A 15,934-nucleotide genomic window follows, 5' to 3' on the forward strand; every position below is an offset into this window, starting at 1 on the left:
TGTCGGAATGATGTTTGTAATTGATATATTTAGGGACATGAGAAATGAAAATGTCTACAGTATCGAATAAGTAAATTATTGTATAATTTATCTAACATCATGATACTATATATTAGCTATAAATTTACAAAATAATTTCTCTAATTGTAAAAAATTAAAAATGGAAATATAAATGATATATTAATAATAAAGACAATTGATAGAATTTGGATAGAAATATATGGTTTGAGTGATAATAATGCTTTCCTTTATACTTAGTATTACAAATCATCCCCTTATTTATGAAAACAAAAAAAAAAGTGAGAATTTAAAAAATCTGGAATAATTACATTTTAATCATAAAGTTAATTTTTGTGCAAATTAAATAATTTTCTCTAATTCAAGCACCTTTTATTAGGTTTGTACAAAATTTCAAATTTACTAGATAATATTTGGAGTTTAGTGAACTACGATATTCTTGATAATTTTAAAGACAAAATTTACATAAAATTTTATACGTAAAGTTTGTGAAATTTTTTATTGAAAATGAGTAAATAAAATTTTGATAACAAATCCAAATATAGATTGATAAAATTTAATGTAAAGAATAATAATATATCAAAAACTTATTAAAAGTATTATTTATAATTTAAATTTGATCTATAATTATTAAACGGTAAAATCTTTTATCAATATTTTTATTAAAAATACCTATTTAATAAATACAAAAAAAATTTTCAATTTTTTTCAAAATTTGCACAGTTAATCAATGTGATGAAACCTTTTAAACTATCAGTTTTAACTTTTTATTTTAATTTTTATTTATTTATTTTTAATAAAAAATTTTACGAACTTCACCTACAAAATTTCATGTAAGTCTTGTTCATGTTTTTAATACTAGAGGGACTCTTTTAAAAAGAAAAACAATAATGGAGGAGTAGTTAATTATATTTATGAAGACTTTATTGAAGAAAAAGAGACACAAATAGCAGCAAGATTCGAGGGTGACAAAATCCCAAATGGGATTACAACAAAAGCATTAAGATGGAAGAAAGAAATTGCTCGGCTCCTTCCCATGCAACAACGTGGAATTGGTGACCATTGTCAAAAAGATTAACAAAGGCTCCAGGATAGTTTTGAAATTAAACTTTATCGACCATTTAAATGAAACAAAAATTAAGAAATATATATTTATATAATAATATTAATACTTTTACTTATTATTCCTAACATCATGCAATACGGTTCAAGTAACCCAAAGTTAGTAACCTAATTAAGGGTCACAAAATGATGGCTCGGTTGCAATTTCAAAAAAAAAAAAAATTCAAAAAAAGAAGCTTTTACTTCCACAAATCTTGACAAAGTTGGTGAAGTTAAGTAATCAATCTTCGTAGAGTAACGTGGCGTACAATCCTTTGTTCTTTGCAGATATATCAAACTTTTTTAGATGCTATGGCCCAAGTGACAAACTTCAAAAAAACTAAATGAAAAAAAGTGTATAAGAGTAGTTGTAAAACTGATAAACTGCCTTATTCTTGCATTAGAGACTAGTCAATCCAAACCCTTTCTCTGTAACCTTATATTCTCACAATCCTTTCACTTTCTTCCAATCAAGAAAGCCAAAATTTTTTGTGACGATTTCAGCAAAAACAAAGGAGAAAGTAGGAACCAAAAAAAGGGTATGGAGTCAGTTGTTTCTGAGCTCGAAGGGACTCTTTTGAAAGACCCAGACCTTTTTTCTTACTTCATGTTGGTGGCATTTGAGGCCTCTGGTTTAATCCGGTTCGCGTTGTTGCTGTTGTTTTGGCCAGCGATTCGGTTGCTGGAACTGCTTGGCATGGATGATGCCGGGTTGAAGTTGATGGTCTTTTTGGCGACGATGGGGCTTCATGTGTCGGAGATTGAATCAGTGTCGAGAGCTGTTTTGCCTAAGTTTTACATGGATGATATTGATATGGAGGCTTGGAAAGTGTTTAGCTCGTATGATAAAAGAGTTGTGGTGACTAAAACGCCCAGGATTATGGTGGAAAGGTTTGTGAAAGAGCATTTACGAGCTGATGAGGTTATTGGAAGTGAAATTGTAGTAAATCGATTCGGGTTTGTTACGGGTTTTGTTAAAGGTGATATCGCTTCTATCTCCAGTAGAACCGCTAAATTGTTCGAAGATGAAAAGCCTGCTTTAGGACTCGGAAGAACTGCCTCATGTTTTCAATTCTTCTCTCTATGCAAAGTAAGTCTCTTTCGAGAAATTAATTATCATCAAATTTGATCTCAATCATATGTATAGCTTGGTTGAGCTTATATACCTTAAAAAACATGTCTTCAAATGTGTTAAAATTATGGATCTATTAGGTTAATCATAAGAAAATCTTTTCAACTTTGAACTTTCAATTTTCATTGCACTTTAATTTTTAAATTTATTGAGAAAATTTTAATCTATTTATTAATGCTAGCTCTACTTGCTCTTCATGCTAACATTAGCTTGTTAATTAACATGCAGGAACAAATGCACCCACCGTTCATTACCAAACAAAACCTCCATGACCACCAGCTCCTCCGCCCACTCCCTGTAATCTTCCATGATGGTCGCCTCGTGAAGCGGCCAACACCCTCAACCGCTCTCTTAATCCTCCTGTGGATGCCATTAGGCATCTTACTAGCAACCATTCGAATTGTCGTCGGTCTAATGCTTCCAATGCGAGCCATCCCCTACATGTCCCGTTTATTTGGAGGCAAAATCATCGTTAAAGGCAAACCGCCGCCACCCGTCTCCGGTAGCAACTCCGGAGTCCTATTCGTTTGCACTCATAGAACCCTAATGGACCCAGTGGTCTTATCAACCGTCCTCATGCGTAAAATCCCAGCAGTCACATATTCCATTTCGAGATTATCCGAAATCTTATCACCAATTCCGACGGTAAGATTAACAAGAATCCGAGAAGTCGACGCTGAAAAGATCAAATGTGAACTAGTCAAAGGTGACTTAGTAGTTTGTCCCGAAGGAACAACATGTAGGGAACCCTTTTTATTAAGGTTTAGTGCCCTATTTGCGGAATTAACCGATCGAATTGTCCCGGTTGCTATGAACTATAGGGTAGGGTTTTTCCATGCAACGACGGCCAGAGGTTGGAAAGCTTTGGATCCAATCTTCTTCTTCATGAACCCTAGACCGGTTTACGAGGTGACGTTCTTGAACCAACTGCCCGCAGAAGCTACATGTTCGTCGGGGAAAAGTCCGTATGATGTCGCTAATTATGTGCAAAGAATCTTGGCTGCTACTTTAGGGTTTGAGTGCACAAATTTTACTAGGAAAGATAAATACACAGTATTGGCTGGGAATGATGGGACAGTTTCACGCACTTCTTTTGTTGATCAAGTTAAAAAGGTGGTGAGCACTTTCAAACCCTTTTTTCAATGAAGAAAAAAATAAAATTATTTGGGTTTTTTGTGTTAATTTCTTGGAATAAATTTATTTAATTGTGGGTTTCCTTCTTGTTATTGTATATGGTGGGATTTGTATTTTTTTTTTCTTTGATTTATTATTTATGGAATTGTTGAATAATGTGTAACGATGATTAATTTTAATTTTTAATCAAGGTATATTAATAATCATTTTTATGATAAATTAACCATAATATTTTGTTTTAAAATCTATTAATGCATGATCCCGATTTCAAAAACATAATTTTTTGTTATCAATAATCAATTCACAAAAGGAGAAATTTAAGTTTTTAATTCATTTTAATTAATTTTTAAGGTTTAAATTTAAATATTACTACTATTCCCATAAAGTTTAACAAGTAAAATCAAACAAATAAGCCACTTCCTTAACTATATTAAATAAATTTCATGGCCCATATTTGCCACATAAGTTTAACAGATTTGGAAGCCCAACAACAGATTCATATTAGCCCACCAAGCCTTATATTCCCCTCTTTGTCTGTCTTTTATTTATTAATTTGTCATATATATTTTTATTCACAGGAAAAACAGCTGGATATGGCCTGCTTGAATTAGCTTATTAGTGGGCCAAAAATTTTGGAAAATATATAAAATAAACACTGACGTTTTGTGTTTTCATATGATAGTGAAATGAAATTATTGGTTGGTGTAAGAGACAGGTAACCCTTTCTTTCTTATAATTTGAAATTATTTTGCCAGAATGTTGAGTTGTCATTGATCACTTTTCCTTGGCTCTGAGAACTTGCAGTCCCAGCTGCTTCCATTATGCATAGAAATTTTTTTTATATACATCATTGTTTCTTGTTTGTATATAATCTGACATTTAATTAAATTATTTGATTGCTATAGTTAGTATTAATCTCTTAAATGTGTTTATAAGCTAGATTGAGTCAAATTTGAACCGAATATATATTTGATATTAATATTTTATATATTTAATTGGATATAGCTTTACCTAATATTTTGAGTTTCAAAAAATTTTAAAGTTTCGATGTTCAAATTAAAAAAAAAAAAATCTTAAATCAATTCATTAAATTTAATTTATATAATAAAAAATTTAAAATTTTTTTTTAAAAAATAAAATATAAAAATAAAGATCCTTATATATAAATATATATTTATATGATTATAATATTTTAATTATATATTTTATTTAAATTGAGCTTGGCTCATGTTTTAATTTTAATCTCAGTTTAAAATTTAAATAAATTTAAAAATTATATTCAAATTCAATTAATAAATTTTAATTTTTTATCTAAATTTTTTTAAAATTTAAATCGATCTTCAAGTTTGAACGAATAATTCTATCTTTAAATAAATCTACTTTTTCTCATAAAATACATCAACTCCCATAGTTGAAACACTAACATAGCCTTAACAAAAAGGTGAAAGCATTCTAAAAAGAAATATAAATAAATTCCTTAAATTTTGGTCAAGGTCGTAAAAGCAAAAGTCATATATCTACCCAAAGAAAGATGAATTCATAGAAAAAGCTCATGAAATTAAAGTGGGATTTCTTGACCACAAATAGTATGATATAAAAAGCCCTTAAAAAATATAGTATTTTCGGAATGTCTTAGTTGGAAGGAGTTGACGGCAGGCTGAAGGTGAAATGGCTTAAACCTATAGCTAGAAAGCACGATTAGGAGCTGTCAGAAATTGATTTTTCGAGAGGTACTTCAACACTCAAACGAGGTATTTAAGGTTTTTGGAGGAAAAAAAAAAGATGAGGTGTGTAGAGGAAACTTCAATGCTTCAAGTCTTAAATTCTTACATATTTAATTTTATTTTGACTTGATATGTGAAGTAAAAGATAATGATTTAATTAAAATAATTGATAATTAATGATAAAAGATAATGATTTAATTAAAATAATTGATAATTAATGATAAATTTATATAAAATTTATAAATAATTTATGTAAATGATTATAAGTTATATTTAATAATCACATATAAATATAAATCGTATTTAATAATTTTAAATAAATTAAAAGTTAAGTACTTAATTATAAAATGATACCTTAATTAGTCATGAATGTGGATGTTGAACAAACTCTTCTTTAATTAGGGGCGAGCCAAATCTTGAAAAGAAATAACGCGGCAATTGAGCGTGGGTTAGATGAAAACCCAAGAAAATTAATCACGTTTGCCGAGTAAAATAGATATAACAGAAATGAATTTGAAAAAGGATTTTTTTTTTCTAGGGGCTAAGAGATTTGAAAAATGGATTATAAAAAGGTTTGAAGAGCACTTTACTTGAAGTTTTGAGATTAGATTGTTATAAGCATCACGCGTAAAGTCAAACATTTTTTGTCCTTTTGGTAAACGAAAAGGCAAACCAAAGAAAAGGAAAAGTCTTTGTAAACGAGTGGTGGCCTCTAAAATATATATTCCAAGTCTATGGTGTAAAAAAAACAAGAAAAATATATAGCAATTGCTCCATTTCTTCCTTTTATCTACACTATAACCGTGTTTAATGTGCTTCTTAAAAAAAAAAAAAAAAAATTTCTCTATGCATTAATCAAATTCATTACTTAGCTTTATATATAAAATATTATCGATTATATTGGTAAATTTGTTTCAATAATAAAAAATCTTTAATTCAAATTTTATCTGTACTTTTTCATTAGTTTCATCAATTTATAATTGCAGGTGCATTATTTTTATAAAATATAACACATATTATGTTAATTAGACATTTATTTGTCCAAACTTGAAAATTTGTCTTAATTTTGAAAAGGCTTTGAAAATGTTGATTTATTCGTCTAAACTTGAAGGTCCATTTTAATTTTAAAAGTTTGGATAAAAAAATTAATTCTATTAGACAGATTTTGACATAAATTAAATCTGTTTAAATTTTGAATCAAATTTTTGACAAAAAATTAAAGCCAACCTAAACTCGGCCTAAAGAAAATATATAATTAAAATATTATAATTATATAAATATAAATATGTGAAATTTTATTTATATTTTATTTTTAAAAAATTATTTTTAAAATTTTTATTATATAAATTAAATTTAATGAATAAATTAAAATTTTATTTTTTCAATTTAAACTGAATTTAAAAAATTTTTAAAATTTGAAATATTAGATCAAACCGAATCTGAACAAATAAATAAGTTATTAACATTAAGTATGAATTCTATCCAACTCATTAACACCTCTAATACTAATCTAAAAGACTAATAGGGAACAGTTTATTTATCTAATTTTTTTAAAATATATATATATGGGGTTTTGAAAAATCAAAATCTTTCATTTCAGTATTAGAAAATAAGTTTTCTTTCCATGCAAGGAGCTGTTATGAAAAAACCTAGTCATTCAACCAACTCATTGACAAGCCCATTATGATGAAATCATTCTTCAAGAATTCCTTGACTTCATTGGGTGGTTCATCAACCATATCTATATAGACTACAATAGAATTTGAGAGTCAACTATGAACTATTCAAACTGAAAGATCTTAAATCATATAATAATTAGAACATTAATTTGATGATATTTGGGATTAGGCAAAGTAACATTTTTTTTTCTTTGATACTTGCATCTAAGATGTATGTGTAGATATTTTGATCACATCACACTTTAATTATTTTATTGGCTAAGGGTTTAGAGTATATTTGAATATTAAAGCTCCCAAAATCCTTTTAATAATTATAATGTATGACAAAATGGTCGGTTTCTTCTCACCCCTTTGGATTAAATTAAAAATTTCAAGAAAAAAATACAATAATATAATCAAATAGTCAAATAGGAAAAAAGTATACAATAATGTCATGTGATAGGTTTTTTTTTTTTTTTTTTTATCTACATATAATATGAATCTATTAAAATGATATTATTTTACATTTAATAAATATTTAATTATAATTTTATTTAAAATGAACCCATCCATTTATAACCAATTAATTTTAAGTTTAATATATATTATGACAATTACTTAGCTTTTAACTTAACGGATAAAAAAAAATCAAATTATAGTCTTTTTAGTTTTATATACAACGAGAAAATAAAAGTATATGATATATTAAAATAAAATATTTTGAATAAAATTATTAAAATAATTATATAGAGTTAAGAATTTAATTAAATAATTATCACATAAATTATTAGAGTATATTTAAATCATTAATAAATTAACATAATAAATAAAAGATATATGATAATATTTTAATTTTAGTTATAAAATTTTAAAAATTCACTTATGAGTTAATAATTTTTTGAAATAATTATTTGTTGGCCAAAAAAAGAAAGGCCTTCCTTTAGACAGCTGGTGACGTTACTGATTACGATAAGGGTCACCTTGTTCACATCATACTCAGATTTCGAAACGCGTGCCACACGTCATATTTGATACGATATGAATATATTTAGGATATCAACAGCGCGCGTGTTCACCACTCGAGCATTGTGCCCTTGCTTTTAGAATATTATCTCTCTTTTTTCTTTTTCTTTGTTTTTTTTTTTTTTCTTTCGCTTTCCTTTGAATAAGAGAAAATATTTTTTATCCACAAATAGTGAAAGGATTGACATATATATATTTTTAGGATATTTAAAAAAATAAATCAATGTAATAAAAGGATACATGATAATATTTTAATTTTTGTTTGCAAATTTTAAAATTTTCATGAATAATATAAAACTAATAAATCCTTAAAAATAATTTTATTAAAAAAAGAGATATCACAACAATTAAATTTTAGAATTTCATGAGAAAAAAAATGAGATGAAAAATAAAAATTTAATTTAATTAATTTATATAATCATTCTTAAAATATAATATCTAATAAATTTAAATTTTAAATATCAACACTTATAATTTTTTATTATATCTTCTAATTCTAATTCTTGTTTCGTATTTTATAATTTTATATAATATATATATATATATATATATATATATATATATATATACATGTATATGAATTATTATCCTCATTGGGAATGAAGGGACTATGTCACTATGGAATATATGACTACTTTAAAATTTAAAATATTGTCTTAATTATGATTTAAAATTGTGGTCTAAATCAATTAATAAAATTATTAATTGCTTTCAACTAAATAATTCATAATCTTTTAAAAGATCATAATGCAATTGCTGATTCAAATTTCAAAAAATGGTATTCATAAATTATCATAATTTTAATTTAATACCTTTGGTGCTTGCTTACTTACCACTTTGAAGTAAAAAAATTTGGATTTCTTTAACGTACAAAATTAAAAATTGAGTAACCCAATTCGAACACTTTAATTTAAAGATTTATTTAAATTAAATTATCCACCAACTTATTACAAAAAAATACTAATACTTTAAAATTACTAAAAATTTTAAATCAAAGAATGCACCAAACTTTAGGGTTTGTACGAATCTCTTGAATGTTTTTAAAGAAGAATTATGTTTGATGAAAGAAATAATTTAATAACAATCGTATAATTTATTAATAAAAATTTCTTTAAATGGTATGTGTCATTTTTTAATTAAATCTAATCCATCCCATCAATGAAAAGATTATTAAAATTAAAAATTTTAATAAACAAATAACGAAAAAATAAGTATATTAAACGAATTTAAAAAAAAATGTGCATAAAAAGTATATTAAAAATTAAAAAAAATTATCATCACAATAAAATAAAATAAAATAATTCCCTTTCTAAAATATGCTATTTTATACTTTTAATTTCACTAATTATTTTAGAAGTTTTTTTAATAGAATTATTTTATATTATTTTATATATGAATATTTAGTTTCTGTTTGTTTAAGGCATTCTTGTTACCTTTTTTCTTTTTCTTTTCAAATATTTAATTAAATAAATTTCAGAACAAATTAACTATTTTTTACTTCAGTTAAAACGGCTAATTAACTACACTAATCCCTTATTATGAGCTTAATTCCCGTATTGTTTAAATGCGGTTTAAAAGCATCCAATCAAACACTCCACGTAAGCAAAATTACAGCGTAGCTAGCACGCTAACGCGGCTTTTCCCGTTAATCTAACCATTATATATATATATAAATGAAGAATTCTCCGTCTCTTGTAGTTTCATCGAACTTTTCGTTCTGAAACCAAACAGCGGAAAGGAAAAATGTTCACTCTTTTCGAAAATTAGTATTATTTTTTGCTCTTTTTGTTTTTGTTTCTTAGATCTGTTGAAAAGAAAATGGCAACAACGGCGTCGTATTGGTGTTATCGTTGCAGTCGTTTTGTCCGGATTTTTAACCAAGATCCGATCACTTGCCCCGACTGCGACGGCGGATTCATCGAAGAAATCGATGACCATCCTCACGCAGCGCGTGCACTCTACTCGGACTCCCGTCGCTTCGGCAGTAGCAGATTCCCGGCAGCCGCGATGTACACCAATAACCATACTCCCGGAGCCACTATCTTCCGCCGTAGCCGTCGTAACGGCGGCGATCGTTCTTCTTTCAATCCTGTCATCGTCCTACGTGGCGGAGCCGCCACATCCTTCTCAGACTCTCCTTCACCCTCGGCCGCTGAAAATTCAAACTTTGAACAGAGCGGTAGAGGGTTTGAGCTTTATTACGACGACGGAGGCGGTTCGGGTCTTCGACCATTACCCGCGAGTATGTCGGAGTTCCTGTTAGGTTCGGGGTTTGACCGATTAATTGACCAATTATCACAAATGGAAATGCAAAACATCGGGCGTTACGAGCAACCGCCGGCGTCGAAAGCGGCGGTGGAAGCAATGCCAACGGTGGAAATAAACGAAACCCATATTCACAACGAATTATACTGCGCGGTTTGCAAAGAGCAATTCGAGTTGGGAACCAAAGTTCGAAACATGCCTTGTAACCATTTATACCATTCAAACTGTATACTCCCATGGCTTCAGTTACGAAACTCATGCCCCGTTTGCCGCCATGAGTTGCCGGCCGCAGCAGGCGAAGAAGGAACCGAAACTGGTGGTGGGTATTCAAATTCGGCCGCGGAGGAGGTTCCGGTGGGCTTGACTATTTGGAGGTTACCAGGTGGAGGATTCGCGGTGGGGAGGTTTTCAGGAGGAAGACGAGACAGCGGAGGAGGAGAAAATAGGGAGTTTCCGGTTGTTTATACGGAGATGGATGGTGGTTTTAGCGGCGGAGGGTTGCCGAGGAGGGTTTCATGGGAAAATAGAAATAATAGAGGAAGGGAAAGAGGAGGGCTTTTTGGAAGGGTATTGAGTAATTTGTTTAGGTGTTTTGGTGGTTCAAGTTCTTCAAGGTTAGATTCAAGGATAAGTAGAAGCAGTAGGCCTCTTTTGCTTTTTAGTGCTTCTTCAAGGAGAAGAAGAGGTTGGGCTGTTGAAGTTGATAGTGGAAGAAGAAGAAGATAATAATTAATAATTTTAAGACCCAAGATTGTCAAATCTCAAACTACTGTAAATATTGAAGGAAAATCAATGAGGAAATTTGGGTTTTTTCTCAATTCACAATATGTTTATCAAGGATTAATGATTTCGTGGATTGAGAGCGTTCAGATTCAGATAATAGATGAAGGGGAAAAGCAAAGAAGGAGATGGAATCATGAAACAGAAGAAGAAAAATTGTATCAGATAAGAAGCTGTACTCGGTTTAATGTTTAGTTTTGCTCTGTTTTTTTCGTAGTTTGCTGTATTAGATTCTTTTTGGCAAGAAATCTAGCATAAATGTTTGTTTATTTGGCATATGAATGAATAACTATTTCTTACATGTTTCGGTTCTTTTAGCTATGGATCTTTTCTGAGCAGCTGTAGGTATTCTTGACTAGTATATGGTTAGTTTTAGTGCTTAGAATTGAGTATTTTGACTCAACTTTTCATTAAATTTTTGCCGGAGCCTTTGAGTTTGGGTTGGTAAACATCAATGACTTACTAGTTCTTCAATGTTTTTGACTTGAGGTGTTAAACATATGTCAGCTGTAGGGTGGAAAAGCTGTTCAAGTTCATTGCATTTTTTTGTGTGATTATATAATCCAATGACTTTCTTGTTGACAGAACGAATCAATTAGTGGAAAATCATGTCTTACACGGAAAATTTATGAAGTTTGAATGAGTAGTAATTGAATATGGCTGAATCAGTACTAGAAAATGAAACTGAGTTTGATAGCTCTATAGTTGATGCAGCTGGAAAAGGAAATCAACAATTCTTGGATCATAAGTTGATTTGTGATTAATGCTATGATTAAAGTGAGCTGGCATTTGGTCTTATCTCATTTAGATTTGGGGTAAGTAGTTGGATAAGCTAGTGGTTGATAAGCTTTGCCTAAACAATTAGAAATTCTGCTCAATTATGGGTATTACAGGGTGTGGGGGCTCCTAAAATGTTTAGTAGAATAATTTGCAAAGCTGCATAAGATCTGAGTGAGACCAGAGAATCAATCAGGGTCACATACAGTCAGTCTCTCCCTGTGATGGCTTAACTGTAATGTTAGTGCATAACTAGATCCAGGCTATAGTTATCTTTTCAGCTTTTCTAGAGTCATGACAACTTAACATTATTGTCAAACAAGCAATTCATTTGCAAGCAGAAAAGTTAAATTATTGCACATGGATAAGATATACATTTACTACAACACATGCTTTTCTGACCACACACTATTACTAACGTAAGCCAAAATATCCTGAATTATATGGAATAGGATTTGATTTAAGAATTGATCCTTAAATATGGGATGATATCTCTCGCTTACCCAGAATATATTTTATGACAGTATTTTCTGAAATTACAGGACAGATATTATAAGGGTCAGAAAATGGATTGGCAGCTGTCACCCACCAAGGAAAGAAAAAGGCCAAATTTTCTTTGTTGGCTAATTATATTGATGCAATATGTTGGTTGTTGTGTGGGAAGGTTTGGATATTTTTTCTTTGATGTTTTAGTGATGGTAATGCTTTGCTGATTCCAACCTAAAAGTCAAGGGAAGAAATAAATTTGCAATAAATATTCAGATTACTCTTTCTTTTTGAGTCTTGGTGACTACTTTGGTCCCAAGAATAATAGGACTTTTTGGTCAGACACAAAATTTGTTAGGATTCAATAATTTCCTTTCCATGCTTGAGTTTCCAATGGGCTACATGTGTAAGACATGGGATCCTTGTTCTTTGATTTTTCTTCTTTTATGTTTGATTCCCTTTCTAAATTTCAATAGTAAGACTTTCACATTAAAGTTTCAATTTTCATCCTCATGGAACAAGGGATCTTATTGTTTGTTCATTGAATTATTTTTTACAAAGCTTGAGATAAAAAAAAATTATAAATACTGAAATTTAAACTTCAAATTTGACCTTTTAAAGATGGATTTATCTTTTTTTTTTTTTTTGTTGAAAAATGTTTAGGAGAATAGGAAGTTATCCTATCACTTAGATAAGGGCAAGTCTTTAACTCACAAGGAGATTTACGAATCTTATGAAACTTTTCATACTTATAAATCGTCTATCAACAAAAAATCGTGAAAGTTCAAACTTGAATGTTTTACATTCAAATTTTAAATCTTAACCATTTGTGTCAATCCTATTAGGATAGGTGGATTTATCTACGTCAAAGTTAAACTTTAATTTGATTTTTTTTAATTTTTATTTTTTTTTTAATTAATTGTTAATTACATAATGAGGAAACTCTCCCTTGGCCCAAAAACAATGGGTTTTCAGAACCTATATTAAAGATAGCCCAAAATGAAACAAACCCAAGCTATCAATGCATAGCCCAGTTGATGGTTTGAAACTCAAAAAACACATTGAATAGTAGAAATGTATTGTACATATGATCCAACGAGTTATTAATTTTTTTTTTTTTCCTGAAATAGGGGCTACATAATGGGAGGTTCTTTCATCCCATAATTCGAATGCGGGACCTTAAGATAAAATTTTAAGCTAAAAAATTAGAAATACTTTCAAATTCAAGACCTTCAAAATAAAATCTCGAAATTTAACTATTAAGGTATCATTATTTTACGTTGGACATCATAATCAAATAGTAAACACACTCTTGTCATGGCGAAAATAACAAAAGTAACTCGTCACTTTATGAGATTATCATTCGTCAAGCATGCCAAACTTCCATCTCCAACATATTTTGTCTTTTGAAAAAACATGAATGAACGTCTGTGTCTGTTCCAAATAATTAAGAATTGGGCCAAAATTTTGGGTTTGTTTCACTTCAATCATCTTCTCAAATTGCATGAAATGAAAGATTATTGCTTAAAGTTTGGTTGCTTTGGAACTTTATTCTTTTGGTGCAAGCAAGGGAGACTTGAGATGGGGACAAGACAAGAATGAAGATAAAATCACACTAAAAAGTGGAAACTAGAACTAAAAACACATCCACTTGGAGAATGAATCTAACAATAAGGAATGCATACATTGTGAAGACTAAAAAAGCCAACATTGACATGATAGAAACTTTGCAGCCTTTGGAAGGAATACACTTTGATCAATTATGCCATTGGAACGTCTCATCTTCAGAACTTTTAGGCTACATTTTGAGGGTCCGGTGAAGAATGGAGGGCAACTAGGATGAGAACTGAGAAGGCCCTCTCGTATTGCACCTCGCGTACCTCCAAACATAGCTTTTTTCAAGCAAGAGAAACATAAACGAACCCGTCACACTAAGCACTAATTAATTTAGAAATTTTCAGGGTTAGATTCGAATCCAAAAGGTACACCCAAACTACACATCCCAAGCTCGTCCTTAGCCACGGAACCATAACATTTTGCAACACTTCCACTTAGGTATTGTAATTCTTCCCGTTTTATTAATTTCTAGTGGTAAATCATAATTTAATTGAGAACGCTTCTCATGCAATAGTTAATATATCATTGATAAGTAGAATAGATCAAACCTTTAAACCAATCATCGAAACACATATCCAACCATTTTTTACATCATCAATTAACTAAAGCTATATACTTCATTGAGCAGCACAATATATGAAAGATATAAACCAAAGCCATCCCTTTCATGCAAGCTAATTATTTGCAAACTAAAGTCTATGCCCACCATACCTAACAAACTATGCTGTGGGTCTAAATTTGATTAAGACCTACCCATAAACTTTACTCATTACAGCCCATGGATCACAAACTTTAGAGGTTTCAAGCACAGGCAGATATTGAAGTAACACTAAGTTTATGATATAGAAAAGTTGAAATCTTTTAAATAATTAATGAAGGATAGAGGCAGAGTTGGGTCTAGAAGTGACGAGCATAGGTTTAGATTTCAGAATACACGACAATAGATTAAGACTCTAGGGGAAAAAAAGTGGACTTTCGTGCCCTTTCCTTTTTTAGCCTTTTTAACATAGGTGGTTGGATGACAAATTTGAAAGGAAAATGAGTTATTCTTAACAACAAAAATCAATACGATAACATTTTAATCTTTGAATACCTTTGAGAAATAGTATTGAATAGGTCTAGAGTTTAAATTATAACACTTGCAATTCTTTCTTTTGTTTTTAGATTATGATTTTTTTTTTATAAAAAAGTAGTTTTTTGTATATTTTGAAAGATCACCATAATAATATAATTATGAAGTGATCATGTTACTCTCAATTTGAAATTATTTTATTTAATTAATAATCATTAATATTTAGTAATTGAAGATCACTGTATTTAGTATTATTAAAAATTAAATATTATTTTATTTAAATGTACAAAAATAACCATACATGCTGTAATAGTTACACAATTTAATAATTTTAATGTTATTTAAACATAATAATTTTTAAAATATTAGTAATATTTTATTTATTTTATAATAAAATATAATTAAATTATTAAATCAATAAATATATTTCTTGACTGCCAGTAAATAAATTTTTATAATAAAAGTTATGTAAAAAAAATATTTGAATTAAAAAATAAAACTAATATATTAAATTTATGATAAAAGAAAATAAATATTATATATAATATTAAAAAACACACAAATTATTTTGAATTTATTACAATGAATATTAATTTTAAAATATAAAAATTACAATATAAAATAATTACAATTTTAAGAGAAAATAAAATTTTAATTCACATATTAAATGAATAATATTAATTATTATTAATTTTATGTATCACTTCACTTTGGTGATAAAATTTTTCATCATTTTGTATAAGAATTAGATCACCTTTCAAGATAATGATCTGATAATTTTTGGAGATTTAAAATCATCGTCACGTAAAATCATCAAGTACCTATTAAACACAATGATCTAATCACTCTATATAAATCACCAAAATTTTTGAAATAATTTCCCCATATCAAACACTAACATAAAATATCTATATATCTTTAATAGGTACTTTAATATTATCCAATTATTTATATTGGCTATTCAAAGTCGATAAGGAATCAATCAATTGTAATGCAATGTGATAGTGATCGATGTCCCTTAACCCAAATAATGCAGCAATGAAGAAAAAGTCTAAAGATGACAACGAGGTTAATAGCAATCCAATCTCTATTGCCCATGCTTGACATGAATAAATCCAAAATGTTGATTAAAATCTAGATGACATTT

General features: G+C 29.0%; 1 protein-coding gene and 1 pseudogene across 2 annotated transcripts; both read left to right on the forward strand.

The window, feature by feature from the left end:
* The first annotated feature begins 1,454 nt into the window (after positions 1 to 1,454).
* LOC111309781 (glycerol-3-phosphate acyltransferase 5-like) lies at positions 1,455 to 3,601 on the forward strand. Its single transcript, XM_022908788.2, has 2 exons — positions 1,455 to 2,209; positions 2,480 to 3,601. The coding sequence occupies exons 1-2, from the start codon at positions 1,661 to 1,663 to the stop codon at positions 3,395 to 3,397; spliced, it is 1,467 nt and encodes a 488-aa protein (XP_022764523.2). The 5' UTR covers positions 1,455 to 1,660; the 3' UTR covers positions 3,398 to 3,601.
* Positions 3,602 to 9,476: 5,875 nt separating this feature from the next.
* Positions 9,477 to 11,136, forward strand: LOC111310191 (putative E3 ubiquitin-protein ligase RHC2A pseudogene; annotated as a pseudogene). The gene has a single exon (XR_016330285.1). The product of XR_016330285.1 is annotated as a putative E3 ubiquitin-protein ligase RHC2A pseudogene (transcript).
* Positions 11,137 to 15,934: the final 4,798 nt, after the last annotated feature.

The sequence above is a fragment of the Durio zibethinus genome, chromosome 19 (genome assembly GCF_047325235.1).
Source record: "Durio zibethinus cultivar Kanyao isolate XHJ-2024 chromosome 19, ASM4732523v1, whole genome shotgun sequence".
NCBI classification, from domain to species: Eukaryota; Viridiplantae; Streptophyta; class Magnoliopsida; order Malvales; family Malvaceae; genus Durio; species Durio zibethinus.